This window comes from Pseudogymnoascus destructans (genome assembly GCF_001641265.1).
Source record: "Pseudogymnoascus destructans isolate 20631-21 unplaced genomic scaffold scaffold_5, whole genome shotgun sequence".
Taxonomy (NCBI): domain Eukaryota; kingdom Fungi; phylum Ascomycota; class Leotiomycetes; order Thelebolales; family Thelebolaceae; genus Pseudogymnoascus; species Pseudogymnoascus destructans.
Genome location: NW_020167524.1, coordinates 318,787 through 345,497, shown reverse-complemented (window position 1 = coordinate 345,497; position 26,711 = coordinate 318,787). Strand labels below are relative to the sequence as shown.

The following is a 26,711-nucleotide window of genomic DNA, read 5'->3' as shown; positions in this document are numbered from 1 at the left end:
ATCCCTTGTGACGTAGTCTGTAGATTTTGGAGTTATCCTCAATATACCCCCTTCTAACGTTGTTGTCAGCCTCGTTGTTAATCACGTGTATCGCGGGGTACTCGGCGAGGCTCGCTAAAATTCCACACGACCAGGTGCGTCACAGCGAATGTGTCAACCGGCGAGCTATTGTTACTGAAGCGGAATTGATATAACTGCGACTGATCAGGTAGGTACAGGAATGTGTTTTTAAGTCCCTTGGATATCGATTGCCAGACTCCAGACGGAACGGCCAGCCAGTGCACGCTGCTTTACCGCGCAAAGTCCAACGACCGCGGGGCTTTGGCTTCATCAACAAAGCCACAACTGCTGCTGCTTGCGCTCCAAGCTACCACTTCTACCACGCAGCATTTCAGCTAACAGTTTAACTGCAGACCCCAAAACTTAGATCGAGCCTACAACTCAAACCCAAGATGTCCGAAGAAGCAAAGCCTATCACCGCGACAGCCCCGCCAGCCGCTGCCCCAGCCGCTGAGGGCGCACCCGCCGAGGGCGGCGCCGAGCAGTCGAAGAAGGGAGCGAAGAAGGCCGAAGCCAAGGCTAAGAAGGAAGCAGAGAAGGCACGCAAGGCCGCTGAGCGCGAAGCCGCCGCCAAGGCGTCTGGCGCTGGCGCCGCAGCTGAGGACCTTGCCAAAGACAACTACGGCAACATCTCGGCGACCTACAAGTCAGAGGCGAAGCGTGTACGCCTTGAGGAGATCACAGAGCAGGATGTTGGCCAGCTCGTGAAGATTAGGGGGACTCTACAAAACTCGAGGATGCAGGGAGCTAAGATTGCGTTCTTTCAGCTTGGAAAGGGGGTGGAGACTATCCAGGGCGTGATGGCTGTTAGCCCAGAAGGGAAGCCCATCAGCAGGCAGATGGTGAAGTGGATGGGAACCGTGAAGCTCGAGTCAATCATTATGGTGGAGGCGCTGGTGCAAAAGCCTTTGGAGCCAGTCAAGAGCTGCACTATTAGCGGCTTTGAGCTCCACGTCCAGAAGCTCTATATCGTCGCTTCCGCCCCCGAGACCTTGTCAGTGTCTGTTGCAACAGCCAGCAGAGCTGTGGGATGCGTGGACGAGGAGGAGGATCTGAGCAAGGCTGCGGAAGGTATATATACGGTCTAATTTGCTTGTATAGGGGCATTTTAGCTAACAGCACGTGACAGGCCTCTCCGTCCAGGACAAGGACGCCGTTCCAGTTGCTCATCTCAGCACACTCCTCGATAACCCGGTCATTAGAAAGCGTGCTCCGGTCGATCGGGCTATCCAGGATATCCGAAATGAAGTCCAGTATCTCTTCATCGATTTTATGCGTGGTAAGGGCTTCAAGAAATTTGAAGCTCCAGGACTGATTGCCACGGCATCTGAGGGAGGAGCAAACGTCTTCGAGCTCCCATACTTCGGGAAGTCAGCTTTTTTGGGTAAGTAAGCCTCTTTCTTTTTGTCGCAGATATATATTTGCTCGTTTAGGGGTGTTTTTTGCTAACATCACGTGATCTGGCGCTAGCGCAGAGTCCACAGCAGAGCAAGCAGTGTGAAATTGCTGGAGGCCGTGAGCGCGTTTTCTGTATTGGTTCTGTCTACAGAGCAGAGGTAAAAAGGTCCAATTTGCTCGTATAAGAACATTTTTGCTAACATCACGTGACAGAATTCGAACACGCCCCGCCATATGACGGAGTTCACAGGTCTTGATCTAGAGATGGAGATCGAGGAGCATTACCATGAGGTCATGCACATGCTCGAAGGTGTCCTACTATATATCTTCGCCGGGCTTGAGAAGAACTGCGCCAAAGAGATCGAGCTCGTCCGCTCCATCTACCCGTCCGAGAAATTCCTCCTGCCAGCCGACGGCAAGGAAGTGCGCCTGACCTTCGCCGAAGGCCAGAAGCTCCTCCGTGAAGAAGGACCCGAGGAGTTCCGCAACGTCAAGGATGACGAGGACATGTCTACTCCCCAAGAGAAAGCTCTCGGTGCACTCGTCCGTAAGAAGTTCAACACCGACTTCTACGTGCTCGACAAGTTCCCCCTGGTAGCGCGGCCGTTTTATGCTTTCCCCGACCCAGAGAACCCTGAGTTCAGCAACACCTACGATTTTATGATGAGAGGACAGGAGATCCTGTCTGGTGGTCAGCGTCTGCATTTGCCGGAGGAGGTGGAGAAGGGGATGTTGAAGAAGGGCCTCGACCCCAATAGCCCTGGCCTCAAGGCGTATGTTGACGTCTTCAGGGGTGCGGGTGTGCCTCCTCACGGCGGCGGGGGGATAGGGCTGGACCGCGTGGTGGCGTGGTACCTGCAGCTTCCGAGTGTGCATTTGGCGTGTGCGTACCCAAGGACGCCCAAGAGATTGGGCCCGTAGTTGGGTGAGAGTGTTGAAGGGGCACGGTCAGATAGGGGTTATGCACGGTATCGTGGGCCAAAGAATATGATCTCCATAGATCTGTCAAGTATAAATCATGAATAGGCGATCTTATGATCATCTAATCACTTGAAGGCAAGCGCATTGTGATTATTGTATCTACCGTATTTTCCATCTCCCTATCTCTCTCAACCCCTTGTTTTTCGTCCGATGCATAAGAAGATGTTGTCCGGTTTCGCTAAGCCTTCGCCAAAAAGAATATCAACAACTAGCCCCGTTATCGCCGTTGCCTGATGAGATGGATCTATGAGAAGGCGGTTATAAGGACAGAGAGACGTAGAATACCAGGACTCTGGAAGTGGCATCAGGCGAGTTCTTCTTTTGGTACATGACTCCATTCTCACAGTCGCCCTCATTCTCACTGCCGCCCCCTTCTCACCACCGCCCCTTTCTCACCACCGCACCATTTCCACCACCGCCCCCGGTGTTGCCTCCTACACCCCTGCCATTTCAACGCATAAACCAGGTACTTTGCGTCGAACCTGCCGTGACGCCGTGAATCCTCCACCGTGGTTGATATAGTTCTGTGCCATACGAGAGAATAATATCTTAGCGACAATACTTATCCCTTTGGTTAAACCATGGACCTTTAGTTTTAAGGAGGAATAAAATGATCGCAAATAGGATCAAACTACGACCAACGCCAATTTGGTTACGTTTGAGTTCTCGGGGTGGTTTATAATCCTCGAATCCCAAAGTAAGTTTGCCCTCAAGCATGGTAAGGATACGAATACTTCATAAAAGTGATAAAGTTGAAAAGAGACCTATTGACTTCGAAAATCCGGTGGAAGCGGCATTTGGCAATGTGGGACGAACTGGAGATCGAATATGTTCCCAGCAACTTCGTCGAGAACACATCAGGATGCTAGCCTCATTATCATTGAAGTGAAGAAGAATGGATTTCCCCACGGCGCCTCACCTCAGCTTGTCAGCTACTTGGGCATAGTATCAGCGGCCAGACGGGAGCAAGGGAATTCGCGTGCTGTGGCGTGTAACGTAGCAACTATAGAATGTCAGCTTTAGCATACCAGCATCGGAATTACCAGTGGTGACGGAAGACGACAAGAAAGCACTGGCAGCAAGAATTGACGGAAGACCAGTGACAAGAAATATCCATAACAAGAATACCACCACAGTAACAAGAACCGCCCCAACAAGAATCCCCGAAACAAAACACCAGTAGCTCGATCAAGCCGCAAAGACAAGTCTAACGAACAGGATCCGTGAATCTATCAGCGGATGAACTATAAAACCAATGGTTTGCTTGACCTTGTTGAATTGTTGATATTTGTTTTCTGTCGTCTGGAGAAATTCTTGGATCAGAGTTATGATAGAGACATCTTTTAACTCCCGCTTGACACAATCATCTGCGATGATAGGATGGCATATTAGGGGATGAGAAGCCCTACCTCATTATGTCTGTCTTCACCTGAAGGTGCCAGCTATGTAAGTTCGCATCCATCATCCTAATGGCTATAGATCTATTGTCGTCCTTCAGCCCATAAATCATTCTACCACGGCCAACATATCACAGACACAAAAACATCACTTCACACTCGACAAACCCCCAGCAATCCAAAGTAGCGAAATCGACAATTTCACAAGCAAAGAAATCTATCTATCTCCCCACCAAACATCAAAAAGATGAACTTTATATACCCCATCCCCCCATGTTCACATCATCATTTACATGCATGCATTCACCCCCCTCCCAAAAACGCCAAGTCCACTCTCCCCTCTAGGCTTTAGACCCTATCTAAAAGCCCCCTGCTCTCCAACAACAACACAATCTGATGCACAATACTACGCACATTCGTCTTCTCCGCATCCACCACCAGATCCGCCGCCGTAGGCGCCTCATACGGATCATCCACGCCCGTGAATCCCTTAATCTCCCCCGAGCGCGCACGCGCATACACACCCCTACGGTCCGTCTTCTCCGCATACTCGAGGCTGGTCGCCACATGAACAAGGTAGAAATCACCGTACTTCCCAACAAGCTCACGCGCATGCTGACGCGCATCCTCGTACGGCGCGATCGGGGCCGCGATAACAGCAGCGCCCGCCTTGGTTAGCTCAGCTGCGACAAAGCCAATACGCCCGATGTTGCGAGTGCGGTCAGCGCGGCTGAAGCCGAGCTCGGAGGAGAGCTCGGCGCGCACCGTCTCGCCGAGAAGGAGGGAGACGGAGCGGCCGCCCTGCTGGTTCAGGGTTACCTGGAGGGCGCGCGCGATGGCGTCCTTGCCCGAGTTCTGGTATCCGGTGAGGAAGACGGTGAAGCCCTGCGCGGAGCGGGGCTTGTGGGTGTCGCGCAGCACCTTGACGACTTCGGGGTAGGAGAACCACTCTGGGATCTCGCGGCCGGAGCGCAGGCGCGAGCGCAGCTCGGTGCCGGAGATGTCCAGGGTGCGGATGCCCTTGGCGACCTCGTCGACGGGCTTGTACTCGTCCGAGTCAGGGAGGTAAGTCATCATCTGGAAAGGAACGACCTCGATGCCGAGCTCCTCGCGGTACTTCTCCACAGCGTGCTGCGCGTCGTACGGGCCGTAGAACTCGACGCCCGCGCTGTTCTTGCCGGGGCCGGCGTGGTCACGACCGACGATGAAGTGAGTGGCGCCGTGGTTCTTGCGGATGATGGCGTGCCAGATGGCCTCGCGGGGTCCGCCCATACGCATGGCGAGGGGAAGGAGGCCGAGGACCGCCATGCCGTTGGGGTAGCGCGGGAGGAGGGCCTGGTACACGCGCACGCGCGTGAAGTGGTCGATGTCGCCGGGCTTGGTGAGGCCGACGACGGGGTGGATGAGAACGTTGGCTTGGCGGGAGCGCGCGGCGCGGACGGTCAGCTCGCGGTGGGCGCGGTGCATGGGGTTACGGGTCTGGAAGGCGACGACGCGGGACCAGCCTAGCTTGTCGAAGTGGAGTCTCAACTCGGCGGGGGTGTCTGGGGGGGGAGGTTAGATTTGAGGCGGCAGGATGGGTTTGGGGTGCTTACATCTGAGGGCAACATAGTCGTAGTGCTCGAGCCTGTCGATGGCATCGATCTTGCCACCAATGTAGAACTCCTTAGCGGTCTCGTAGAGGTATTTGACAGCTGGGTGCTCTGGGTCGCCGCCGAAGACCTCCTTGGCCTCCTTTGCCCTGGGGTGGTGTTAGTAGAGGCACCAGGACTGTCAGACGGCGGGCAACTTACTTGTCTGGCTGGTAGATATCATCAATGGTGAGGATGGCAAGGTTGCGGTCGTCACGGAAATCGCGAAGGGTCACTCTTCCGCCGGCCTTGAGGCCGAGATCGGCAATCGACTGTTCGGACGCATCGAGAGTGATGGGCATGGAGAAGAGGTTGCCATCAACAAGGCGGTTCTCTGCAACAACGCTATATAATCAATTAGCCGTCTGCTGTGGTCACCTCATCGTAGCATATACCCATTGTAGTCGGCCTCGCTCATGAAACCTATTTCGAGGGCATCGTTAGTGAACCATTCCGTACCCCGCGTAGTGACCCCGCCACGGAAGTTCTCGGGCTAGAGAGGTGAGAACGACATACCTTCAAGAGGGGAGAAGCCACCGGAGAGGATCAATTCCAGATCGCAAAGCTGCCTCTCGCTCAGGACGAGGGCGGGCAGGGTCTCAGCCTCCGCGGAGAGCTCAGCGTGCCTCGGGGCATCGCGGGCGAGCAGGTCCTTCAGTTCACCTCCGTGTGGTGGGTTGGCCATGATGAGTGTGTGGAGGGGATGTGGTAGATGAGGTGAGGATGGGGTGAAAGAGGATTTTATATAGAAGGAGGAACTGGGTTGAAGTTTCTTCAGACTCTCGACTGGAGGGGGAAGAAGGAAGGAAGGGGAAGAGTAGGTAGGTAGTATATGATATTATATGTGTTGGGGAGTAGTTTCCTACCTGCTTTCGGTACTACTGTACTACGTCCCTCCTGCAGGTATTCCACTCACTGACTCAGGTACCATACAGGCAACAAAGACATAGCCGTGGTACTTTGAATACTTGGACCGTATGGTACTCTACTTCCAAAGTGGTTTTTTGATTTATTGATTTGTCTGGCGGGGCATGTCGTTGGCGCACAGTTTCGCCCAAAGGCGGTCACGTAAATGACGTGCTTTGCTAATTAATTTTTGAATGGGCGCTAGGCCGGAAATCTTTCACTACTCGTCCATATTCCCATACAATACAAAACTAGAAAGCATAGGAAGAACCTAGAGTATACATCGGCGTAATAGATACATATAATAACGCAGTGATATCCTTTGTTATTGGATATAACAAAGGATCCAAGACTACCCCAGACATACGTTATATGATACCATACCGCCTCCGCATGAAAAAAAGAAAAATAGGCCCTTGTGCTGCTATCTTATCTCCACGTGACTGTATATTATTTTTCGGTCTTATCGGCCCCCTCTGCGCGCAACGACCGAGGGCAACCACCCGCCGCCGTCGGCTTAGTACTAACCCACTGTAAGGAAGTTACAGGCCGTACTTGCTTCATCACCACCAAAGAGAAGCCCGAGCAGGTTGAATTAGAGACTTTATCCCGGCGCGACCGTCTCTCTTCACCATGTCTGCCGTCCAGGTCCTCAAGGGCGATGCGCCTACGCAGGCTCGATCATTGGTATGTGCTATCTCCGTCTCTGGTGTCTGGATATTGTTGCGGCAGGTGGTGGCGGTTGCGGAGATGTCCCCCATGTCCTTGCGACCATCGCCACGCCGCCTTGCACACCTAGCGACGGGCGCCCCTGTACCACTTTGAGATAGCCATACTAACGCTCTCGTACAGTTCCGCCAATTGCTCCGCCAGGGAGAGCAGTTCGCCGCATATAACTTCAGAGAATACGCTACCCGGAGGACGCGCGATGCATTCCGCGAGCACAAGGATGAGAAGGACCCGAGGCGCCAGCAGGAATTGATACAGGAGGGGTTGAAGGAGCTGCAGATGCTGAAGGTGCGTTGGGTTCCTGGTTGGAGATGGGATATGTCATTCGTCCGCGGAATAGAGGTTGCCTCGTTTGCCTGGCAATGGGGGGATTATGTTGGGGTGCTGTGAGGATCTACGACGTGCTGAGAATGTGCTGACTGTTCTTTTCAACTACAGAGGCAAGCTACCGTGAGCCAGTTTTTCCAGATTGACAGGTTGGTCGTTGAGGGTGGCAAGTCGGTATGTATAAACTCCTCTGGAAATTACCAACCGAACGGGACTAATACTCTTCCAGGGCAAGCAAAAGGGAAAGAAGGGTGATCTTGCGAGACAAAACGAGACTGGGTAGGTTATATCCCACCTCTACGAAACGTGGATTGTGAACCAGACTAACGCGCAACAGATGGAATTGATTTTCGGCTGCAAAAGCGTATGGGCATTGTTAACTGCGTCTGCGAGGGATATGAGAAGCTCGGCGATTCGGACAAGGGAACCTTGTAAATATATTGTACTATAAATGATCGTCGTGGATGGCATAGATCGTTTGAAGCAGTGGATAGAGTCGCCGCAATACATATCACCTCCACTACCATTACATGCCACTGCCAACCACGACTTTGATAGATATAACGGCGCCTATTGTTTTAATTTATCCATCAAGGGTGCTATGAGATCCCTATTAACAAAATGCCACCCTTTCCCTCCTCTCCCTCCAAACGAACCCTTTAAATGCGCCCCCAAACAAGTTAGCGCAAAGTTATGAAAGGCACGTGACTTAAATTTATGAACAACCAGGTTGCACATCCTCCGTTGCGCTCGAGGACAATCACTACCCTTCACAGGCTTTAAAAGCAGCTCTTTCACGCTCTTCTATAACGGTGCGCCTTGTAGATATATTAGCGTATCCCACGTATTGTAAGTTAACCTTTCCCTGATCCAATTGACCCCACGTGGATGAAAATATCAATGCGACGAGCATGGCTAACATGCCCCTTCCAGTATCGCTACAGGTCATCAGCGAGTCTCATCTACGACGATCTTTATAAAAGTGACATCGAAGTCTCGTAGCCCTCAAGTGTGTTATAGCTCAGCGACTTTGCAGTTGAGGAGGCTGAGCCGCCGAACTCGCGCCTGCGGACCCGACCTATCTACAAAACACCGAATATACGCGCGACGAGACCGCAACCATGGCGCCTGGAGTACGTCCCCTTCTCAAAACCCATACCCAACCCTCCAGCGCGTCCAGCGCAAACCACACCCCCAGCGCAACCTCACCCCTGACCCCCCGCTAACCCACCCTCAGTACCGCAACAGCAACCCCTCGCGCCGCCAAACCCGCGGCCTCGTCGACCACGACATCTTCGAAGGTCTCCCCGTCCGCAACTGGCGCCGTGACGCCGTTACCGTTGCCCCCCCCCCGCCCACGACCCCTTCGCCACCGTCAAAGACAAATGGGACGTCGAGCTCCCCTGGGGCATGCCCAAAGACGCACCCCTGATGCCGCAACACAGCCAAGACCTCCTCCGCGCCGCGCGCTCGGGGCGGATCTACCAGAAGCGCATGCTAGTTGAGGAGGAGGACATCGAGGCCGACGCGCTGCTGGTGGAGAAGGCGGAGAAGAAGGAGGAGGTGAAGAAGGAGGGGTTTGTGGTGCGCACCTGGAAGTTGGTACCGAAGCATTTGATGGGGCCGGAGATTGAGTATTTGGCGAAGAGGAGGAAGGGGTTGAGGGGCGCGCCGGTGAAGGGCGTGGCGACGTTGACGAAGATGACGTTGAGGAGGACGGATGAGGCGGGTAATACGTATGTGGAGGATGTGGTGGTGCCGGAGGGTCATGTGGTTGAGGGCGAGGTCATCGCGACGACGGTTATTCTTGATCCTGCCGCCGCCGGCGCACCAACTATTGGAGTAGCACCCCCGCAGCCTGTGAAACGCCGCCCCCCGCCCCCGAAGCGCAGAGCTAAAGGCCCCGGTCGCGGACGTAGGAAGAAGCTACCCCTCCCCCCCGCAGCGCACCCGCCACAGTCGGTGCAGCGCAAGTTCATGGCCAAGCCGCCGAGGCGCCAAAGCAGGAGCCAGCTGTCGACGCGAACGGTGTCAAGATTGAGCCTAGCGCGACGCCCGCTGCTGGAAACGAGGACACGGACATGGGCGATGGGTCGATGGCGCAGTCTGACGATGAGGGCGAGGGAGAAGGAGAGGGAGATGATCGCTCCGAGGGCTCTGATGACGAAGACCAAGATGGTGAGGGTGAGGGAAGTCAGACGCACGACCAGGACGACGATAACCGCATGGTTCTCGACAACCTCCCCCCCGAGCCGAAGGTTCCAGCCCCCAAACCGGCCATCTCGGGCGACTTCCCCGTCGAGACTGCGCATGGAGGGTTTGGCGGACAAGTCGGCGGACAGGGACCTACGACGAGTGGTAGCCCGTTGAAACATGCGTTCACGCCACAATCGTACTCGCCGACCCTAAGCGCGGAGGGTGGAGCGGAGAATGCGCCTGCGGATGCCTTTGGGGGGGATCAGTTACAGGGGCATTTCGAGCAGCAGCAGGCGTTCCATGAACAGGACCAGCAGCAGCAGCAGCATCAGTGCCCTGAACCCCAACGGTACCAAGAACACCCCCACGACGCAGCAGCAGCAGATACACCCTCAGCCTTCGACGTCAGTGCCACCGATTTCGCAGGTATGCTCTCGGACACCCCACCACAGTTCAGTGAGCAGCAAGGGGAGGGAGGGGATGAGATGTTACTTGATTCTGTGCAGGGACATGATGAGCATCAGCTGCCGGATTTGTCGGATTTCGATCCGCATGCTTCTACGGAGGCGCAGGGGGAGCAGGGAGTTGGTGGGGAAGAGGGGGGGGAGGAGAAGTTTGAGGATCTGTTGGGGAGTTTGGAGGAGCATTTGAATGATGGGAGTGGAGAGGGGGAGGGGCCTATGGCGCTGGTTGGTGTGGAGGAGGCGGAGCCGGTTGTGGAGGTGGCGGCGGATGAGGTTGCGCCGGCTGCTGTGGCTGAGGAAGCACCAGATGCTGCTGTGGTAGCTGAGGAGCAGAAACCGGTTGAAGAACAAAAGATGGAGGAAGCACCCGCTGCTCCTGCACCAGAGGTCATTGAGCCTGCATCTGCCCCCGCGGAACCCGAGACCGCGAGTGCCGAGGCGAAGGATGCGGAACCAGCTGTAGTGGTGGAGGTAAAGGAGGTCGCCGTTTTGCCAGCTAAGGAGGCGGAGAGTGTCGTCCCTGAAGCACCGGTCGCTGTGGAGGCGGAGGAGCCGGCTGCGGGTGTGGTTGAAGAGCCATCTGCGCCTGTGGAGGTCGAAGCACCTGCTGCTGTTGAGGAGGCGGTAGTGGAGGCGCCATGTGTGGTTGAAGCGCCTGCTATTGTCGAGGAAGCGACAGCAGTAGTACCAGACGTTGTGGCGCCGGAGGAGGCGAAGGAGGAAATGAAACAGGTTGCGCGGGAGACGACACAGGAGCCTGAACCAGAGGTCGCGAAGGAAGTTACACCTGAAGCTGCCAGGGAGGGAGAGGCGGTGGAAGTAGCGCAGGGAGAGACGAAGGAGAAGGAGGGGCAGGCTGCTGAGGAGGAGAGTGCTGCTGCGTAGATATTCTAAGATGGGGGTGTTGTTATGGTATATGTGGGGGGAGGGGATGATGTTTATTTATTTTTTGGTGGGAGGAGTAATTAGGGGTTGGTGGGGGGGAAGGTGTATGTAGTAAATTTGGGCTATTTATTCCGGAAGCTGTTTTATGTGTGGCTTCGCTGTGTGTGGTAAGTCCGAGCGAAGCCATCTTTGTTTCGTTAATACTTAGTTATTTCTGGTCAGATTATGGGAAGTATCAACGAAGCCATTTTTGGCTGTACTGGCGAGGGCTCACAGCCACCTGGTCGCGTCTTGGTGCAATGCGAGATGGGCATCTCGCGCTCCTCAACGATGGTCATCGCGTATATGATGCGCAAGTTGGGTAAGGGCCGTGACGAGCTTTTGGCGCAGCTAAAAGACATATGGCCGCGGGCGAGACCGAATTCCAACTTCATGGCGCAGTTGGAGATCTGGGAGAAAGTCGGGTATGATGTGTGGGAAGATGAGGCCGGGGAGGTTCCCAAGCCGGAGTATGCAGCGTACATAGCACAGAGAGCAGCCTACTTGAAGGCGCGAGGGTTGACGGGCGATGAGGGAAAGAGGCCCTGGACCTTCGTGATTTATAAGTCTAGGTTTAGCATTATACCATTTTCTTACACCTCTATCAAGACATTGGCTCCGTATTCGAACGATGTAATTACATTTTCAGACGCTGTGCACAATTTACAAGTGCATGGTTACTCTCCTCGTTAGCCACGGTCACAACAACCCTCCTCATCAGACACGGCCACAGCAACCCTCCTCGTTATACACGGCCACAACAACCCAACCTCCCCCCCTCAAGCTACCGCCCGCAACCTACTCGAGTATCTCTCAAACCCTCAAATCGCCCACACGCCTCTAAAACAAGCAACGACGACAACTCCGCCCACCCCTTCTTCCCGCCCTCCTCCCTCCAACTCTCCCCCTCCAACCCCCAAATACGCGTCTCTCTCCTCTTCACTCCCCCCCAGCGGCACCACAACCCCCGCATAGCAGAACAGAATCGCATTCATCAACAACCTACACACCCTCCCATTCCCATCCACAAATGGATGGATATTCACAAACCGATGCGCAAACCTCCGCCAGCGCGAACGGATACAGAAATCCCGCTGATTTCGCAAAATCGATAGCAACGTTGTAGTCGTGCACTAGAGTGCGAATGAGGCTGGGGACACCGGTATAAGGAGGGGAGGGCGTGAGGCCGGCGTGGACGGAGACGAGGCGATAGAGGCCGGCGTAGGGGGTGTGATCGTCGAGGGGGAGGTCGGCGCAGAGGATGAGGTGGGTGGTGAGGAGGTGGGATGAGGTGAGGCTCGGAGAGGAGGGAGGAGAGGAGGTAGGTCCATGCTGTGGCGTGTTGGGTGATTTCCAGACGGCTGCGATTGATGGTTTGGTGACTGGCGGGCAGGTTCTGGTGGAGGAGGTGGGTGCGTGTTGCAGGGTAGTTTGGGTGACTGTCGAGTATCTCTGAGGCCACAGTAACCCCGGTGAAGACGTCTTTGCAGAGTCTTTCTGTAGATCCAGCTTTCTCAATCATATTTGAACCGAAAATCATTGTAGCCATAGTGTCGATGCTATGTTCCTCGTATGCTGTTTTCCGGGCCTGGCTCAGGTTCTCACTTTCCATCATCTCCCGTACCTCCTCGAAGAAGCTGCTGGTTTTCTCGAATAAGTCGTCGGGGTCTTTGTCAAGTTGCTTCGCGGCACCTTGCGCAAGAAGTTCCCATGCGGGACCGGCGACTCTCCTCTCAAGATGAAGATGGGTTCTGGATATGACTATTATAGCCTTAGCAAGATAACTCTGAAAGTCCTGGGAATGAATACCTCGTGAAATGCTATAGATGCCGACAGTAACAATTCATGAAACAAAGTCCCTCCATGACAGAGAACAGCCTTTTATATGAGTCAATCATTCAGAAAAAAGGCAGGAACGAAGTCGTCCATGACCTAAAATAGCCGCTGTCAGGTTCGAAGCTAGTAAAATAAGCTCGAAACCTTAATATTGCTTTAGTCGCAGGAAGCAACAGCCCCTACAAAAATGGCTTCACTGTGACATTCGGAGGTTTTAACAACATCAAAATTATGTGTGCAGCTACTTATAATGTATAGCACCCTCACCGCAGCAATTTTGTTCGGACCGCCACTGTTCGTTAACCTTGGCGTTGGAGGAGGTGTCAGCTTCTTAGCTGGTCTGGCATTACTCTGCTCTGTCGGCTGTTACGCTCTCTACTATTTCGGCGGGAACTTGAGAAAGAGAAGTAGGTTTGCCGTCGCATAATGGTGTAATAGCACATCGTCGAGGTCGAATTTTTAAATTGTTTGTTACAATATATAGAAGGGTTAGAACGGGTATTATTTTCTGGGGGCGCAGGTTTAATAAAATTGCGGAGTAATAGCTTGGTTTGTATAGAACTCTTTTTAATATAAATTCCCTTTGTCCTTGTCTCTGAACTAGTTCTAAATACGTAAAATAACCATCGATTCGCATCGATGAAATCGCAGACGGTGCGCATAAAGACAAGCATATCCTGATGTTTATTATCGAGCGTTTCAATCCACAGTGGTCAGGCTTAATGGTGTCGGTAAGTACTGAGATGACGGCGGGGTGATTTTGTTGTCTTCGAGGATTTCTCGGGTATAAGTGCTTTGAGAGTAGCCAATAAAGAGGCCTGGGAATACCTCCGAGGTGGGAAGCAGCCCAATAATCCATTGTTGATAAAAAGAAACTACCTCTGTAAATCTCGTCGATATGTTAAAGAGGTGATTATGGGATGTGTACCTTGTTGGATAACGTAGGTCGTCGCCATACCGGCTACATGGCCATACCGGCTATAAGTACCTTTACATATAAATTTATATATAAGGGTACTTAAAGTTGCAAAACTTAAAAAACTTAAATAACTCCACTAATAAAAATCTTAAGGCTTAGCTGTTCGATATTTAGGATCTTTATATAAGTGTTTACTTGGTATAAAACACTAGTTACACTAGAGCATTATTACATAAGTTATTAGTAGTTTTCAGTTTTACCATATAAAATTTTAGTACTATAAATCTTAACCTACTAATAACTCCCTAATTAGGCTAGCTTACATGTTAGCCTAATAGGGAGTTATGTATGTATATATAAAGATCTTAAGTCTAAGAGGGCTAAGCTATATCAAGCTTATTTAAGAAGTTATTTTGTTAGAACTATGTTCCTAGAAGTACGCTACATAGTGTAGTCTGTATACCGCTAGGCAGTATATATATGGCTTCGCACCTATAGTTTACTTAATTAAGTCGTTAAGCTCCAAGTTTGTGCTTAACAGGTTATGAGCCTAGGTTAAGCACATGATGCGCTATGCTAAATGCACATAATTAACAGCTTCCCTTATAGCTCTCATAGGAGAGAGTAGCTATGTTGTCTAATCGAGCAAGGGATTCGCTGTCGCAGAAAGCCTCCTTATGACTACCATTACATAGCAGAAGCAGCACCAATTACAAGATGAGTATAGGGTGTTACAATTATAGCTTACGGTTGTTACGGTTGTTACGGGTGCAGCCTTAGCCACCAAGGCTACAACCGCTAAGCGGACAACTGTATATTACGAGGAATAGCCTCACCTTCCTTCCTTCTTCTTCTTCTTCTCTCTTTAGATTCAATCTAGCTTATTATTCTCCGGACTGGCTTCTTGACCTCCATGACCATCGTAACATAAGATTGAATCTCACCTTTCTTTTGCTCTCTGAGCCTGAACCTTGATACTGAAATTTGAATTCCCTTCTTTGGAAACCCTACAACCATATCCTAAAGTCGATTCCAGAACACCACAGAACACACCAGAAACACCAGAACACCACAGACTTCATAGATCAGACCTTTCACAATGCTCCCTCGACAAGGAATATAGCTGTGAGGGAAGTGCGCTCCTCTTGAGTGGCTCCTACAGTCGACAAACTGCGCAATAGGGCCTTTGGCGATACGAGTCTGATCTACTGAATATGAAAACTGAAAGAATAGCAAAGCTGCTATGGCACACACAGCCAAAGAAAAAGCCAAGATGGCTGATTAAAACCCAGAAGACTATGAGTCTATAAATGAGAAAACAACCTTGGCAGATGAGTCTGAGAAGAGAGATGAACTTCAAGATGACTTCCTCGAAGCCCAAGAAGATTTCAAGAGGATGGGCAAAACAGCTCAAGAAAGACACCAGTCTATACTATCAAACGGCCACCAGATGAGGAATTGGAATGTCAACACCTACACTGAATTCCAAAAGCTGTCACCTAGCAGCCAAGAGTACGCCTGGTCAATGTTGAAAGCCATTATGAAGGACTACCTCATCGTCGGTCAAGCTTCTGATGCTACTATTGCAGAGCGAAATGATGCTATTCTACAGCTCCAAGAAGAAATTCAAGACAAGGATGAAAAGATTACTGAACTGCAAGGCATTCAAAAATATCTTGAGAATACAGCTCCTATTCGCAATGCAGCACCTCGCCAGTCTGCTCACATTCCGGATCCTCCTATTCTTACGGATGGGATTGAACCAGCTTTTGAAGACTGGGTTGTGAAGATCCGACTCAAGCTGGAAGCCAACATCGACCACTTCCAAAATGACAAGATGCAGATGAGTTATCTCCAAAGCAGACTAGGAGGACTCGCAGTTCGCCATGTGAACCCAAGGCTTCGCATTACCTCACCAAACATGCTTCAGTCAGCAGAAGAAATCCTCCAACTCCTCGAGAAAGTGTTTAGCGACCCCGATAGGAGACACACTGCACAAACTGAGTATTGCAAGTTATACCAAGAATACCTTCACAACATTCTGGGCTGAATTCCAGAGACTCACTGCAGAGCTGGACTACTCAGAAGAGACCTTGCTTGACGATCTCTGGTTTAAAATCAACCAAGGCATGCAGAAAGCCCTTGTTGCAGAAATGGGAGCTACCACCCTACATGAATTCGCAAAGAAATGCATGCTTGTGGACCAAAACCTACAGAGAATTCAAGAAAAGGAGAAGAGAATGAAGCCACAGCCGTTCGCCTACCAGAAGCAGAGTGGCCAGAGCCCTACTGCTAGTACTGCTGTTGAAATAGTGGCACCACAGAAGAAGCTCTACCGCTCTCCCCACCAAGATCCTGAGAAAGAATCGCTCATGAAGCTTGGCAAATGCTTCCATTGCCACGAAAGCGGCCATCGTGCTCATGAGTGCCCTCAGAAACAGAAAGGCAGACTCAATGAGATCTCTGATACTGAGGATCCTACCCAGTATGAGTCGGGAAAAGAGTAGCCTCTAGAAAAGATGTCGCTAAAGGTTCTACAGCAAGAATTGCCTCCTCTGCCTCATCATTATCCCATTTCGACTATGACACTCCATTCTTAGCTACCTGCAGAATAGGAAGGAATTAAATTGTCATGCAAGCCTTAATGGATAGCAGTGCAACAGGTGGAAGCTTTGTGAATGCTGTTGACGCAAAACGAATTTGTGAAATTAAGAACATCTCTCCTATCCAACTTATAAAACCAAATAACATTGAAGGATTTAATGGAGCTGCAGCACCTACAGTTACGCATGCTATATACCCTCGACTACAAATTGGAGATCACGTTGAAAGTCTATGCCCTCTATTCATTACTACTCTTGGGAAACATTCTATCATTCTTGGGAAAGCTTGGATGAAGCAGCATGGAGTCACAACTCAATATGGTAAACGACCAAGTCATCTTTACAAAGGGTCACTGCCAGCACACTACACCAACAGACACTTTAAAAGTGAAAACTACAAGTCCCCAAGCTGAGAAGGAAATACAAGATAAAGAAGCTCCAAAGCCAGCCCTCCAACCTCATTATAAGAACAAGAACAAATGCACTGTTACAATGATTGGAGCTGCACCATTCAATATGCTTCAGAAGCAGAAAGGAGCTAAGGTTTTTGCAGTATCATTTAAAGATATATGTAACACTGACTTCTAAACGATAGAAGACACAGATGTTTCTTGCATAAGGTTGACTTGACAGAGGAGGCAGGGGATTAGACACAAAGGCTTTCCAAGTAACATGTTACAGTATTGTAAAGAATACTATATTGAGTTGAGCACGAAGCTCCTATCTAAGGAAATACTATCTACTTATATAGTGGCATCGTGCCTCATGGGTAATCTGGATAGTTGGCGGATAGCTAGATATTCAGGATAGTTCGTGGATAGCTCAACTATTCAATATCCACTAGTTTCTACAACTATCCATTAGCCCCGTCACATGGCACAATAGTGTAGTCTGTATACTACTAGGCAGTATATATATGGCTTCGCACCTATAGTTTACTCAATTAAGTCGTTAAGCTCTAAATTTGTGCTTAACATATTTAACGTTTAAGTATTTGCCATGTAATGTGCTGTAGTGTTGAGTTTTGGTAGGGTTAACAAAATAGTTAGTATAGCTATATAGTAGGTTTAGCCAACTATATAGCTAAGGCATCAACACCCTACTACCTGACCTACATTAGGTAGTAGGTTGTTGATGCCTTAGGTGTTAAGATTAATTAAGCGTGTGTGATAGGACATGGATTCCCCCTAAAGGAAGCTATTTAAACCTCTACAAAAAAACTAAGCTGCTAAGCAGCTACTAAATGCTACAAAGTCCCTTAAACTATGTAATGGTGGGTGCACCAGATGTGAGAATCTAGCCACCCAAGGAAGGGATGATTTTTGTAATGGTGGGTGCACCAGATGTGAGAATCTAGCCACCCAAGGAAGGGATGAATTTACTAAGACAACACACTGTCTTAGAAAACAGAGCCAAAGGGTCGTAGCTTAGACTATTTCACAACGCAGCAATCAGGTGTGTGATGTAGTGAAGTGGTTCAGACAAGTTGCAACAAATGTTGAGTCTGGGAACTCAGGGGTAAGTCAGAGGTTAACACCTCACTGACTTTTCAGAAACAAGGAGTAACAAGATGAATGCTTGGAAGCTTGGAAAAGACGTGGAAGTATGTGATAGTCGATTTACTGTATTGTCTGCTTGCCCTTTCTTAAGGAAAGGGCAATCCTATTTATGCTAAAGGAATGTAGTTCTCTCATTTTCCAAGACTTTCCATGACTTACCAGGCTTGGTAACTGTAGTCGACGTAAGAGAATCCCATAGAACCATCTCTTAGGTTCGTAGCCTATAGGAAGTAAAAGGAGGTCCAAGGTCAGAGTACCCCTATAGACAAATTATGTCATAGACAAATTATGTCATAGACAAATTATGTCATAGACAAATTATGTCATAGACAAATTATGTCATAACATAACCAATCTTGTGGGTAACTAAAGAGCGATGACATGTAATGAATCATAGAGGTTCGTAGGAGCTTTTAGAGCTATCGTTCATGCTCCTAGGCCTCTAGTTGGTAGAGATATGTCATGTGGTAGTATGAGTGATGTCATGTAATGGATCATTTAGGGTTGTAGAGATATGCTATGTGGTAATATCGGCCCAGTAACTAAGGAGCGATGATGTGTAATGAATCATAGATGGTTGTAGCAATCGTTGAGTAGTATTGCTCTTGTTGTTGGTGTGATAAGCCAAAATATGTATAGTGACTTGTAGGTTTGAGGAGGAGATTTCCAAGTTTGCTCTTGAGTTTGATAGCAAACTGAGTGCAACGAATGTCAGTATGACAATTTTACCAAGACAACACACTGTCTTAGGAAACAGAGCCAAAGGGTTGTAGCTTAGACTATTCCACAATGCAGCAATCAAGTGTATGATGTAGTGGAGTGGTTTAGACAAGTTGTACAAATGTTGAGTCTGAGAACTCAGGGATAAGTCAAAGGTTAGCACCTCACTGACTTTTCAGAAACAAGGAATAACAAGATCAATGCTTGGAAGCTTGGAAAAGACGTGGAAGTATGTGATAGTCGATTTACTGTATTGTCTGCTTGCCCTTTCTTAAGGAAAGGGCAATCCTATTTATGCTAAAGGAGTGTAGTTCTCTCATTTTCCAAGACTTTCCATGACTAACCAGGCTTGGTAACTGTAGTCGACGTAAGAGAATCCCATAGAACCATCTCTTGGGTTCCTAGCCTATAGGAAGTGAAAAGGAGGTCCAAGGTCAGAGTACCCCTATAGACAAATTATGTCATAACTTAACCAATCTTGTGGGTAACTAAGGAGCGATGACGTGTAATAAATCATAGATGGTTGTAGAAGCTTTTGGAGCTATTGTTCATGTTATGTCATGTGTAGTATTAGCCCAGTAACTAAGGAGTGATGTCATGTAATGAATCATGGAGGGTTGTAGAGATATGCTATGTGGTAATATCGGCCCAGTAACTAAGGAGCAATGACGTGTAATGAATCATATAGGGTTGTAGCAATTGTTGAGTAGTATTGCTCTTGTTGTTGGTGTGATAAGCCAAGATATGTATAGTGACTTGTAGGTTTGAGGAGGAGATTTCTAAGTTTGCTCTTGAGTTTAATAGCAAACTGAGTGCAACGAATGTCAGTATGACACACAAGATTGGTTAAGTTATGACATAATTTGTCTATAGGGGTACTGACCTTGGACCTCCTTTCACTTCCTATAGGCTAGGAACCTAGGAGATGGTTCTATGGGATTCTCTTACGTCGACTACAGTTACCAAGCCTGGTTAGTCATGGAAAGTCTTGGAAAATGAGAGAACTACACTTCTTTAGCATAAATAGGATTGCCCTTTCCTTAAGAAAGGGCAAGCAGACAATACAGTAAATCGACTATCACATACTTCCACGTCTTTTCCAAGCTTCCAAGCATTGATCTTGTTATTCCTTGTTTCTGAAAAGTCAGTGAGGTGCTAACCTCTGACTTATCCCTGAGTTCTCAGACTCAACATTTGTTACAACTTGTCTAAACCACTCCACTACATCATACACTTGATTGCTGCGTTGGGGAATAGTCTAAGCTACAACCCTTTGGCTCTGTTTCCTAAGACAGTGTGTTGTCTTAGTAAATTCATCCCTTCCTTGGGTGGCTAGATTCTCACATCTGGTGCACCCACCATTACACTAGGCTAAAGGTATCTTAATGCTAGCACATAGACTAGTCCTTCTTAAAGCTAAGAACTAGGAGCTTTGTATAGCAAATGAGCTACCAAGCAAATGCTAGAGGGCTAAAAAGAGCTGCCTACAGCTTAGAGGTTAGCTTTCAGCACCTAAAGCTAATGTGATACGGCTAGAAAAGGGTATAGTTGATGCTAGGAGAGAAAATACACGTAGGGAGGGTAGCTTATCTTATCTTATCTTATCGCTTATATAAACTATACCTAATTAGGTAATAAGTAAGCCTAATAAGGTATAGATTATAGTCATGATTATAATAATCATGATTATGATTACGGAGTATACGCTTTATAAATAATCATGATTATGATTAAGTTACGACTAAATAATGATGATTATAATTGATTTTCTAACCCTGGTTTACACTGCATATATTGCCAAGCCTTATGATCATAATACAATATACTGCCAAGCTATATAGTGACAATATAATATAGGCACTCGCCATATGGTGATAATACATATGCCTTTTTCTCGCAATATATTGCCAAGAATTACTATTGAGAACACCGATCCTCCCCTTGCTTACGCCTTCTCCCCACACAACACCCCAATCTCCTCCCTCGTAAACCCAAACAAAAACAACAAATCCAACAAGCTCTCCCCATTCAGCCTCGCTCCTGCCTCAACCTGCACCCTCGACTTCGCTCTCCACGCCACCCCCAACCCAGCAACCGCCATCATCTTCAAATCGTTCGCCCCATCACCCACCGCCACAACCTGGCTCACATCCACGCCCTCCACCTCCGCCAGCGCCAACAAATGCTTCGCCTTCGCCTCGGCATCCACAATCGCCCCTGTCAACTCGCCCGTCAGTGCTCCATCCTCAATCGTCAGCGTATTAGCGCGCGCATGATCAATCCCCAGCTTCTCTGCCAAATACCCCGTCAACGGCATAAACCCTCCTGACAGCACGGCCGTCTTAACACCCAACCTCTTCAGTGCGCGCAGCAATGGGACCACGCCCGGCGTAATATCCAGCACCGGCTTCAGCTCGTCAAAGATCCCCGCCGACACCCCTTTAAGCAGCCGCGAGCGCTCGCGTAACGACGCCTCGAAATCAAGCTCCCCATTCATCGCACGCGCCGTAATGGCCGAAACGGCCTCCTCGGCCCCGATCGAGGCGGCAATCAGATCAATGACCTCCTGCGTGATGAGCGTGGAGTCCATATCGAAGACCACGAGCCTGGGGTGCCGACGCAGCGGGGTGTCGGTCTGCAGCACGACATCGACGTGCCAGGCGCGCTCGAAGCGGTAGATGAGCTCGTGCCTGCGCAGCTCGGTGAGGGAGATATATGCTGGGTCCGGGGCGGGGGAGAAGGTCAACTCTACGACGCGGGGGTGGGAGGCGGAGAGCACGTCGAGACATCGGTGCGAGGAGGTGATATGGGTGTGTCCCTGCGGAAGGGGAAGGGAGGAGAGAAGCGCGAGGAAGGCGGTGATGCAGAGCGGGGAGACGTGGTAGCCGTAAAGATGATCTAGGGGCTCGACTTCATCCGCTGGCAGGGGCTCGAGGGGCGACGCCTCGGTGGAGGTTGTAGGTGCGCCCTTTGGCCCGTCATCGTCAGTTTCGGAGCCGGGGCTGGGGGAGCGGCTCTCAACAGCAGTGGAGCGGGGTGTCGTCTTGTAGAAGAGCGTCGCGATGATGCGGCCAACATCCTCGCCGAGGTCGGGCTGGCAGTTGGCGTGCGTCAGGCCGTGGGAGATGCCGGAGTCGACGATGTGAGGGGCGCTCGCGCCGTGCGAGGGGACGCCCGTGTATGACGCGTAGGGCTTAGGAGAGGGTGCGGGCGCGTCCACGATGCTGTCGATGCCTGGGTGGTTGGTGGGTGCCGGGGTGCGGCATTGGGCGTGCGAGGCGAGGTAGGAGGGGGAGCGATTGCTTTGGGAGAAGACGGGGGGGGGGGACCGGGTGGAGGGCGCGCGGGTGGGAAGGGCGGCCATGGTTGCGGATGTGAGATGGGCGATGTGGTGGTGGGTGGTGTGTTATCGCCACGGTGGGTGGAGGGAGTGAGGAGGGGGGTGTTAAAGCTTGGGGAGGAAGTCGAGGGAACTGGTGTTTGTGGGATTGAATTTTTGGGATGGCAGAGTAGATGGGGTACTTTGTCACACCTACACGTGGGGCTGCATTGACATGCTGCATAAAAGTTGTGTTGTAAAAATATAAACCAACTTGAACCTACGAAAGTGTGGGCGTTCCAGTTCAATGGTTTTCAATAAGTTGATAAAAATAAGGGTTCGCGGCTAATTTGTCACGTGTAACTTTCACGTGATCGGGGTTGTATAAAATATTCTGGATTTGTTGAGTAATAAATGTATGTATTCCTGACTATGTAACCTATACTTGGCTTTACCGATAATCCGTACGGAGATCACGTGAGATCATGTGACTATTACAACACACCCCCCCTGTAGAACACATAATTGGAGTTTGACGACTTGATTGAGTAAACTATGGGTGCGAAGCCCTATATATACATATAGCCAGTATACAAGCTACACTGTGCAGCGTACATCTAGGAACATAGTTCCAACGTTCCAACACCCCCACGTATCCCCATAGGAGCCTCAAATTGTAATATGAGGAACTCGGGAAAAAAAAGGGGTGGTTATACCTGGGCCAGTGATAATAGTACGTCAAAGTCTGCCGCCTTACCCATGCTAAAAAGGATCTCCCAAAGATCTACACCACGGGAAATGAGTCACTAGGCGTAGATGTGAATCATACGCCCGATGATTCACATCTACGCCTAGTGACTCATTTCCAATCTCATAAGGGATCTGTGACCGTGGTGTAGATCTTTGGGAGATCCTTTTTAGCATGGGTAAGGCGGCAGACTTCGCAGTTAGTGTCGTACGAATCCATGTCTGTGACAATAACCCCATGGGTCTTCTCTTGGAGCTTCCTTATTGCGTTTTGATTAAGGTGGCCCATTCGATTATGCCACTCCTTTGCAGTGCCTGTTAGGTCTTTGCGAGGTCCTTACGAGGATAGAACAGTATCTTGGTGCACTTGAGTCATTGATAGGGCTGTGTTTTGAAGGACTTTTGTATTGTCATTCTTAATATATCCAAGGACCCATTGTCCATGGATAACTGGAGTGTTGCAGAACGGCTTTCCTTCATACGTAAGTCCTTCTGTAGCTGTATTCCAATGGACTCCCTTTTGGATGAATCGTTTTAAGGATGCAACAGAGGTGTGAAATGAGGAAACAAGGGCTGTTTCTTGGAGTGTTATGGTTCGTACAGACTTTGTGTCCTTTCCAACCTGGACTTGATGTCCACGGACCCAAACCCTTCAATCCTTACTCTCTGGTCTCCAGCTAAGAGGTAGTTTCCGTCCTCACATTCCTTTAGGTTGTAGAACCTCGTACGGTCGTTACAGACATGAATTGTAGCTCCAGAATCAAGGATTGTGCTCCTTGCAAGCTCATAGGTTGAGAGGGTAAGACCTTGAGTGACTTGGAAGGCTGTTGCAAAGGAAACAGGTAGATCCTGGTTCGTACAGGGTTGTCCTCTGTTCGCCTTGTCCTGGTCTATTGCCCTTTGAATGCAGTATTGAAAGCCTGGCTTTTCACTTATGTAGGCGTCAACTTTAGCTTCAATGTCTCAGTTTGGCTTCCATGACTTCGTACGCTTCGACTTCATGACATATAAGCAGTCCCTCCACTTATGGATAGAGCCACAAGGGCAATCTGTTCGGGGCTCCTTCTTCTTCTTCCCGTTATTCCAACCCTGTTGTCCTTGTTGTAGGTTGTTTGTACAGTTCTGAAGGGTAGCAGATGTCTCATTATCGCCTTCTTGTGTTGCGAAAACTCCATGTTCCCCCCGAGACTTCTGGTCATATCTTGCCTGTCTCTGGTTGATTCGATAGGTCCATACGACCTCCTCAAACTCATATTCCTTTGTCCCTTTGTTGAGTTTAAATGTCCATGGTCCTTGAAATTCGCAGGGTCCTATTGCTTTAAGGAAGTAATATATCGCATCGTGAGGGTCGATAACCTCTGGTGCTCGGAGTGTATGGCCTTGTGTGTAGAGGGTCTCCCATTTTAGGAGCCACTCTTCAAGGTCTACTCCTCTTTGTATTTTGGATACTTTTGCCCACTCACTCCTCCATTCCTCAAGCCTAGCTCGTGTAGTTGGTGCAAACCGCTCCTTAAGCCTTACTAGCATTTCGTATGGAGTATCACAATTGTATGTGTATGGTAGGAAGTCCCGTCTAATAGTTTCTTGGATCTTAGACTGTAGCCCCTGAATTGCTTCCTGCTGTTTCTCCCATATTTTTCGATCATATTGGAAGTCCGCTTGTAGGTTTCGAAGCTCTTCCTTCTGGTCATCTGTGAGAGATCCGTATTGTAATGGTGGGTGCACCAGATGTGAGAATCTAGCCACCCAAGGAAGGGATGATTTTACTAAGACAACACACTGTCTTAGGAAAAAGAGCCAAAGGGTTGTAGCTTAGACTATTCCACAACGCAGCAATCAGGTGTGTGATGTAGTGAAGTGGTTCAGACAAGTTGCAACAAATGTTGAGTCTGGGAACTCAGGGGTAAGTCAGAGGTTAACACCTCACTGACTTTTCAGAAACAAGGAGTAACAAGATCAATGCTTGGAAGCTTGGAAAAGACGTGGAAGTATGTGATAGTCGATTTACTGTATTATCTGCTTGCCCTTTCTTAAGGAAAGGGCAATCCTATTTATGCTAAAGGAATGTAGTTCTCTCATTTTCCAAGACTTTCCATGACTTACCAGGCTTGGTAACTGTAGTCGACGTAAGAGAATCCCATAGAACCATCTCTTAGGTTCGTAGCCTATAGGAAGTAAAAGGAGGTCCAAGGTCAGAGTACCCCTATAGACAAATTATGTCATAGACAAATTATGTCACAGACAAATTATGTCATAACTTAACCAATCTTGTGGGTAACTAAAGAGCGATGACATGTAATGAATCATAGAGGTTCGTAGGAGCTTTTAGAGCTATCGTTCATGCTCCTAGGCCTCTAGTTGGTAGAGATATGTCATGTGGTAGTATGAGTGATGTCATGTAATGAATCATAGAGGGTTGTAGAGATATGCTATGTGGTAGTATTGGCCCAGTAACTAAGGAGCGATGACGTGTAATGAATCATAGATGGTTGTAGCAATCGTTGAGTAGTATTGCTCTTGTTGTTGGTGTGATAAGCCAAGATATGTATAGTGACTTGTAGGTTTGAGGAGGAGATTTCCAAGTTTGCTCTTGAGTTTGATAGCAAACTGAGTGCAACGAATGTCAGTATGACACGTATGTAATTGGTATGATTGGTTGGGAGGCTTCGATTGATGGTTGGGCTGTCTGACTTGATGTTGCTCTTGTTGACACCTGTGGAGTAGTCTGAGGGACCACGCCACTACCGGCCTGAGCTGCAGTCCATACGAAGTTAGGAACTGGCCTAACAGGTGGTACAAGAATAGGGGGGTCATTTAATGCTGGATTAATATAACTCCACACTCCTGTCTTCATTGAAGCTGTCTTAATCGTCTCTAGCCACTCATCCCAGTCTTTTGGGTTGGTGAGGACCACCCCCACCTTCTGTAGGGTCGCCATTATGATGGTGATCGACTCCTAGGAGGGGTTTGAGGTCTGTACGGTGTTCGAAGACGTTCCAAATGTGACCTAGATGTGCTCCGGGCTCATAACTGTTGAGTAATAAATGTATGTATTCCTGACTATGTAACCTATACTTGGCTTTACCGATAATGTTGAGTAACCTGTGTATTGTTCTGTCTATCTATTGCTGCCTGAAATTGCGGGGAAGTGGTGCTGAGATCATGTGACATATTACAACACACCCCCCCATGTATCCCAGTACCGCATACTAAGTAGGAAGGCTCGCAGGCAAATCCGTATGGGTCTGAATTTGGAGTTCTGGGCCAACAACCTTTTTCTACCCCCACCCCCGCCACTACCAAGCACCAACTTTCCACTCTCGCACAGCTCCGTACGCGACTCACAATGACTGTTATTGGTGAAATCAAGCCTCAAGACATGGCTCTGGTTGAGATCAGGGCTGACCTCCATGATGACTTGCCGGAGTATGAGAGGGTCAAAATACCATCCCTACCCCCAATTGTGGTTGGCGTGGAATTGGCCCGTCCGTACGGTGTTGCTGGTGTGGTGGAGTCTGACCACCCACAACAGACAACGGCTTGGTACATCCAGGCTGTAGGAGACATGGATGCTGGCTGTGACCAGTGTGTACACGATCGGGGCAGTGCTCGGGCTCGTCCCTTCTTCTCTGCCTGCCATCACTATGGCGAGCTGCAGGAAGGAGCCTGTGGTAACTGTGCAATGAAGCACAAGTCAGCTGCTTGTTCCTTGAGTAAGTTTGTACCTTTCTGTTGATTCCTATGCTGCGTACGACACTAACACATAGTAGGCCACAAGAAAACTTGGAGACCTGCCACGCCACCACCTCCGCCATCTCCCAAAGCTGGGAAAAGATCTGGCACCCGTGCCTTCGCCCGACAGAAAGCTATTGATGAAGAAGCTGCTGCTCAGCTTCGTGGGTAATCTCCGTACGCCTCACTTCTAGTGCTCTCAGTGTTCTGGTGCTCTCGGTGTTCTGGTGCTCTCGGGTTCTGAATGAGGCCTAAATGACAGT

At 49.5% G+C, this 26,711-nt stretch overlaps 7 protein-coding genes across 7 annotated transcripts; 4 read left to right on the top strand and 3 right to left on the bottom strand.

Annotated features, from left to right (window-relative positions):
- The first annotated feature begins 232 nt into the window (after positions 1-232).
- Positions 233-2,559, top strand: VC83_02388 (uncharacterized protein). The gene is made up of 4 exons (XM_024466054.1): positions 233-1,131; positions 1,190-1,444; positions 1,531-1,616; positions 1,672-2,559. Exons 1-4 carry the CDS (start codon positions 453-455, stop codon positions 2,377-2,379), a joined length of 1,728 nt encoding a protein of 575 aa, XP_024326141.1. The 5' UTR covers positions 233-452; the 3' UTR covers positions 2,380-2,559.
- Positions 2,560-3,786: 1,227 nt separating this feature from the next.
- MET3 (Sulfate adenylyltransferase) lies at positions 3,787-6,475 on the bottom strand. The gene is made up of 5 exons (XM_024466053.1): positions 5,984-6,475; positions 5,863-5,890; positions 5,630-5,812; positions 5,432-5,577; positions 3,787-5,380 (listed from the first exon to the last, which is right to left on the bottom strand). Exons 1-5 carry the CDS (start codon positions 6,150-6,152, stop codon positions 4,185-4,187), a joined length of 1,722 nt encoding a protein of 573 aa, XP_024326150.1. The 5' UTR covers positions 6,153-6,475; the 3' UTR covers positions 3,787-4,184.
- A 531-nt stretch (positions 6,476-7,006) lies between these two features.
- On the top strand, positions 7,007-8,758 carry VC83_02386 (uncharacterized protein; the record flags this gene model as incomplete). The annotated part of the gene is made up of 6 exons (XM_024466052.1): positions 7,007-7,060; positions 7,226-7,390; positions 7,541-7,603; positions 7,659-7,708; positions 8,363-8,562; positions 8,667-8,758. The coding sequence occupies 6 exons, from the start codon at positions 7,007-7,009 to the stop codon at positions 8,756-8,758; spliced, it is 624 nt and encodes a 207-aa protein (XP_024326149.1).
- A 616-nt stretch (positions 8,759-9,374) lies between these two features.
- Positions 9,375-11,051, top strand: VC83_02385 (uncharacterized protein). Its single transcript, XM_024466051.1, has one exon. It carries the CDS (start codon positions 9,511-9,513, stop codon positions 10,972-10,974), a length of 1,464 nt encoding a protein of 487 aa, XP_024326148.1. The 5' UTR covers positions 9,375-9,510; the 3' UTR covers positions 10,975-11,051.
- Positions 11,052-11,082: 31 nt separating this feature from the next.
- On the top strand, positions 11,083-11,870 carry VC83_02384 (uncharacterized protein). Its single transcript, XM_024466050.1, has one exon. It carries the CDS (start codon positions 11,200-11,202, stop codon positions 11,704-11,706), a length of 507 nt encoding a protein of 168 aa, XP_024326147.1. The 5' UTR covers positions 11,083-11,199; the 3' UTR covers positions 11,707-11,870.
- A 145-nt stretch (positions 11,871-12,015) lies between these two features.
- Positions 12,016-13,805, bottom strand: VC83_02383 (uncharacterized protein; the record flags this gene model as incomplete). Its single annotated transcript, XM_024466049.1, has 3 exons — positions 12,016-12,395; positions 12,454-12,774; positions 13,778-13,805. 3 exons carry the CDS (start codon positions 13,803-13,805, stop codon positions 12,016-12,018), a joined length of 729 nt encoding a protein of 242 aa, XP_024326146.1.
- Positions 13,806-20,391: 6,586 nt separating this feature from the next.
- Positions 20,392-22,258, bottom strand: VC83_02382 (uncharacterized protein). Its single transcript, XM_024466048.1, has one exon. It carries the CDS (start codon positions 22,012-22,014, stop codon positions 20,596-20,598), a length of 1,419 nt encoding a protein of 472 aa, XP_024326145.1. The 5' UTR covers positions 22,015-22,258; the 3' UTR covers positions 20,392-20,595.
- Positions 22,259-26,711: the final 4,453 nt, after the last annotated feature.

Bases quoted from the DNA above. Each gene is read 5' to 3' on its own strand.
- VC83_02388 (XM_024466054.1), top strand. From the start codon at position 453: ATGTCCGAAGAAGCAAAGCCTATCACCGCGACAGCCCCGCCAGCCGCT. The intron at 1,445-1,530 runs GTAAGTAAGCCT...ATCTGGCGCTAG, and splicing joins CGGGAAGTCAGCTTTTTTGG to CGCAGAGTCCACAGCAGAGC. The intron at 1,617-1,671 runs GTAAAAAGGTCC...ATCACGTGACAG, and splicing joins GTTCTGTCTACAGAGCAGAG to AATTCGAACACGCCCCGCCA.
- MET3 (XM_024466053.1), bottom strand. From the start codon at position 6,152: ATGGCCAACCCACCACACGGAGGTGAACTGAAGGACCTGCTCGCCCGC. The intron at 5,813-5,862 runs GTATATGCTACG...TTGATTATATAG, and splicing joins AGCGAGGCCGACTACAATGG to CGTTGTTGCAGAGAACCGCC. The intron at 5,381-5,431 runs GTAAGCACCCCA...CTCCCCCCCCAG, and splicing joins CGACTATGTTGCCCTCAGAT to ACACCCCCGCCGAGTTGAGA.
- VC83_02385 (XM_024466051.1), top strand. From the start codon at position 9,511: ATGGGCGATGGGTCGATGGCGCAGTCTGACGATGAGGGCGAGGGAGAA.
- VC83_02384 (XM_024466050.1), top strand. From the start codon at position 11,200: ATGGGAAGTATCAACGAAGCCATTTTTGGCTGTACTGGCGAGGGCTCA.
- VC83_02382 (XM_024466048.1), bottom strand. From the start codon at position 22,014: ATGGCCGCCCTTCCCACCCGCGCGCCCTCCACCCGGTCCCCCCCCCCC.